The sequence below is a fragment of the Mus caroli genome, chromosome 11 (genome assembly GCF_900094665.2).
Source record: "Mus caroli chromosome 11, CAROLI_EIJ_v1.1, whole genome shotgun sequence".
NCBI lineage: Eukaryota > Metazoa > Chordata > Mammalia > Rodentia > Muridae > Mus > Mus caroli.
The window spans coordinates 65,917,383-65,922,282 of record NC_034580.1 but is presented as its reverse complement, the minus strand read 5'-3'; the positions used below and the strand labels follow the sequence as shown (position 1 = coordinate 65,922,282).

General features: G+C 42.2%; 1 protein-coding gene across 2 annotated transcripts in view; it reads left to right on the top strand.

The window, feature by feature from the left end:
* The window catches only part of LOC110305614 (NACHT, LRR and PYD domains-containing protein 1a-like), a 143,960-nt gene extending 139,542 nt beyond the window's left edge, over window positions 1-4,418 (top strand). Inside the window, exons 12-14 of one of the 2 annotated variants that reach the window (XM_021177643.1) lie at window positions 319-460; window positions 3,650-3,694; window positions 4,126-4,418. In XM_021177643.1, coding sequence (XP_021033302.1) covers window positions 319-460; window positions 3,650-3,694; window positions 4,126-4,418 — 480 coding nt within the window. The remainder of the gene's footprint in view (window positions 1-318; window positions 461-3,649; window positions 3,695-4,125) is intronic. The other variant, XM_021177642.1, reaches the window with a different exon arrangement.
* The last annotated feature ends 482 nt before the right edge of the window (window positions 4,419-4,900 follow it).

The following is a 4,900-nucleotide window of genomic DNA, read 5'->3' as shown; positions in this document are numbered from 1 at the left end:
GCCAAAAGAATGGGAATGGGTGGGTAGGGAAGTGGGGGGCGCTATGGGGGACTTTTGGGATAGCATTGGAAATGTAACTGAGGAAAATATGTAAAAAAATATTAAAAATTTTAAAAAAAAGATAAAAAAGAAAGTTTGTGAGTGGGGATATCGCTGCCTCACAAAATGAGCAAGAAATTCTCACACAGAAACTCTCCCTCACCCTCTGCACCTCCCTTTCCCCTTCCCTCTCCTTCCCCCTCCCCCTCCCTCTCCCCCTCACCTTCCCTCTCCCTTTCCCCCTCCCTCTCCTCACTCCCTTTCTGTCCCTCTCCCAAGGAACTGGAGCTGTGCTACAGGAGCAGCAAGGAATTCCAACTCTTCTCTGAGATCTACGTTGGAAACATGGGTTCAGAGATTAAGCTGCAAATCAAAAACAAAAAGAACATGAAACTCATATGGGAGGCCTTGCTGAAACCAGGTAAAACAAATGGAAGGCCAGAGACCCTAAGGACTGAAGAAAGGCAATGACTAGGGAGTTGTATACTTTCATTATTTCTTAGTGTCACAAGAAAGCAAGATCGGTTTTGTGGTTTAGCATGATCTATAAGAGGTTGTGTAAGCACAGTTTACACTGTGACACTGTAACAGTCAGCACTTCCCACTTCTGACAAATACATTTGAAAAAAACATCAATTTTGAAGAATAAAAAGATTCCTTTGATTCAAGGTCTTAGAACCAAGTGTCAGTCCACAGTAGGCTGCCTCCATCTCTTTGAGCCTATATAAAATTGGTATCACGGAAGTGGGAGCTTCCATGTGAGAAAGAAGGCTGATCTGTGCTCTTTCCAAAGAAGAAAGATGGGAATGGAGAAAGAGAGGGAAGGAAGAGGAGGAAGTGAAGGTGAGAAGAGGAGAAGAGGGAAACTCCATGCACTGTGTTCTCTCCCTGACATGCCCAGTGACTGTCCTCTTACTGTACACTCTGATATGATTCCCTTTCCATTCTCAGTACTCACTCCATGATGAGAGCATTGGTGTGTGGTTTCACTCATAGACTCACAATACTCAACATGAAGTCACCTTTGAATACTGCTGCAGGACCAGTCCTTCAGCTTGTGATCATTGATAAGGGAACACATCATATGCAAAGCACCACGACCCTAAGCCCTGTTTTCTCCAACCTGTATTCTCTTTCTGCTCCCAAAGTCCTGAAAGTGACAGATTGAGGTGCACAAAGATCTGACTCCAATTCACTTAACAGATAAGCTATAACGTGAAGGAATTTTGCCAACATGAGATACACTATCTTAAACCTATACATAATGTGTATTAATAAATTACTTTACCAATTTTATGCATACATACAATGCATTAGGGTCACTCCACCTTAAAAAAGTTAAACAGTAAAAAAAAGAAAAAGAAAAAAAAAGAAAAGCCCTCTCTTCTCTCCCTTCTACTCCTGCCATTTTTGCTTCTTTTCTATAAATCTCTATGCCACATTCAAAGGGGTTTTCTTTGTCTCCCAGGGTTTAAATTTGATCATCTCTGTGACCAAGACTTTTGTACTATCCTGAAGAACATAATGATCTCACCAGGAGGTATACAGATGGAATATTTACTTCCCTCTTTCCCCAAAATTATTATTTCTCAGTAGTTTAGCAGTAAGTGCACTGTCCCTGTGAGCTGCTTCACAATAGATAGTTGATTAAGAGTCCAAGACAGGAGTTGTTGGTGCTATAACTTCATGATGGCCATGGAAATACCCTACTCATAAGACAGCACTTCACAAGTCTTCTCCATACAGTATGTTGCTAACTCCTTCCACAATGTTACTTAATCTTTAATGGGGTGATAAAAATGACAGAGGGATGGGTATTCATCCATACTTTATTCTCAGCATCCTCTACAACCATAAGTATGTGAAGTCACTTCCATTTACACCAAAGACTTCTAAAAGAGGCTGAAAATAGCTTTTGTCTATGGTATGAATATAGATATTTAGAAGGGCATTAGTACTATGTCCATTTAGCCAAGCAGCAACAGTAGCTTCTCTCAAGGGTATAAAATTTCTACAGAACTGGGTTGGTTGATTTGTTTTACAAGATTTATACTGCTAGGTATGGAGTCTATCTTTTTGAGTGAGAATCACAGAGCTAGTGACTGATCCCATCATGTTTGTGCCAGTAGGCAGAAGAGGGACCACCTTGGCAGGTTGGCTCATGATTGTAGAGAACACAGCTGGGTCAGATATTTGTTGATGCCGTTTCTTCCTCAGGAGCCTGAGAGCTTAGCAACTAGAAGGAAGCTTCCAACTCACCTCCAGCTTGAATTCTCTACACTACATGTCTAAGAAGTGTGGTGTATTCAACAATAATGCTGTATCTACTAGCTCATCTGGGTAACTAGTCAGAATAACATGAGCCTGCATTGTCCCAGTGATCTGCAAGACTTCCCTGCCCACGAACTTCTAAGGAGACATCTCACATTTGGAACTGGGTTTTTGTATTGAAACTCATTGCTTCCAGGATCTCCATCTCAAGCCTTGTATGGTTTTGTTTTTCTATACTTACCAAATAATAGGATCCTAGTCTACCTACATTTTACCAATCTGATACTGTCCTTTATTCTGTCCCTAACACCAAGACTCATTTCGAGTTTTCTGCTTTCAAGAGGTTATAGAAGCTTCATATAACAGACGTGGTGTTTACTTCGAGGCATAGGTGGGTATTTCCAGACAGTATTTCTCTATGTAACAAGCCCAGGCCTTAAACTCACAGAGATCTGCTTGCCTCAACCTGCAATGAGCTGGGATTAAAGATGTATGCCACCATACCCAGCCTCCACATGTTTTTTCTAAACTCTGTCCTTTGAGACTCATTAAGACCTATTCCTTTCAATCTGGAGAGTATTCATTATTGGAAGATTAAAACCATGGCCCACTTGTATGCCCAGTCTTACATCTTGGTCTTAAATTCATGGTCACTCTGTCACTTTCTTCAGTAGATGCTCCAGTTTATCTACAGCACAGGATTCACCAAGATGGTCCACCTGCCATGGATTGGAACCCATATCATCTTTGCTTCACATCCATGGAAACAGGGCTTCCCAATACTACAAACAGGGTCCTTCAGCTGACTTCCCTAAACTATTAGAGTACAGTGGATGTAGGGACCATTCAAACCATAAAGGCTTATTTATGAGCTGTATTTTATTAAGCTCCTTCACTTGTGAATAAAATTCTTTCACTATTTCCCTGTGCTCAGACTTGCTTCATCTTGATTCTACCATCAAATCCAGAACACAAGTTTTCAATACCTGAGTTTACAAAATCAAACAAGGATAAAAAGACCTTTCTTTTTTAACCAACATGATTTAAGGAATCTAAGAAGGCTCTTGATTGTTGTCTGCAAGGAATTCCATTGAGAATAAAATTAAGTCTAAGATCATGTAGGAGAAGTGTCTATTGCTCATTTTCAGCTCTATTCTCATTATAATGATAGGCTAGGTCTCCAAGATACCGGATACACAAGGAACTGTTGACCTTCCAGATTATATCAGAATACCTGTAGTTTATTCTCAAAATCTCTTTCATGGGTAGGAGTTTCACAGAATGCACTGAATGTTGGTATGGACATCATTACAGATGCTTCTTCTCTCTGTTCTTTCAGGAGACCTAAGACCTGCTCTGCCCAGGATTTCCCAAGCCCTCAAAGGTTAGTGGACACTCTTAAGATGCTAGAAAAGCCAATAGTATTCTGGTGATACATCACCTGTTCCTCAAGAGAAGGACAGAGAATGAGGAGAGAGCCTCAATTTGCAAAGCTCACCAGAATGTAGGAGAGGCTCATACTCAGGGTAGTCTCCCTCTAATGCCCCGTGTAGCTTCCCATGCTGAAAATACCTCTACTCACTCCCATTCTGAATACCATACCAAAAACCTCTCCTCCTGGTTATGCAGAGTGTCGCACTGATACCTGGCCTCAAGAATGTAAAGCTAAATTTCTACTGGCCTTCCAGAGGAAGATAGGAGCCAGGTGTGCAGAACTAAAGAACAAACACAGGAAAAGAGCAAGAAGTGGACAGCCAGTCAGAGACCCTGAAGGAGCATTTCTTTGCTCAGTGTTTATCTCATCTCTACCCTTAGATGCTCCTTCCTCACTACACTTCATGGACCAGCATCGGGAGCAGCTGGTAGCCCGAGTGACATCAGTAGACCCTCTCTTGGACAAGCTGCATGGTCTGGTGCTGAGTGAAGAGTCCTATGAGGCAGTGCGGGCTGAGAACACAAACCAAGATAAGATGAGGAAGCTCTTCAACCTCAGCCGGTCCTGGAGTCCAGCCTGCAAAGACCAATTCTACCAAGCTCTGAAGGAGACCCATCCTCACCTGGTCATGGACCTCTTTGAAAAGTCAGGTGGGGTCTCTTTGGGATCCTGACATTGGTGAGTCTGAACTCTGCCTGAACTTCCTTTGGTCCTTAGATTCTCCATATATAACCAGTGACCAAATGAGTTTTCTTGCTGATGGCAATGTTTCCAGGACACCTCGTAGGGATCCAGATGCTCCCCCTTGACTTTCTCAGGCAGATCCTGATGTTAGGTGAGCATCTCAGAAATCACCCAGTGGAGCCAGTAATCTATTCAGAGCTTTTCCAGCATTCTCTAAAGGTCAGAGTGGCCAGCCTCAAGCCACCCTGACCCACCATGGTACAAGCAGGATTTGGATCCTGAGAATGGAAACAAATAGATGATAGTTCTCCCTGGAAAGTGAATGTCTTATGAATAAGAAAGGAACAGGGCTTTTAGAACTCATATTGTCTGGTCAGCAATATACGGAAGTCATATGATAGATCATGTCACACAGTGCCAGAAATATCTCAGATTCAGGGCATATTGTGAATTAACCTTGGGCAGTTGCAT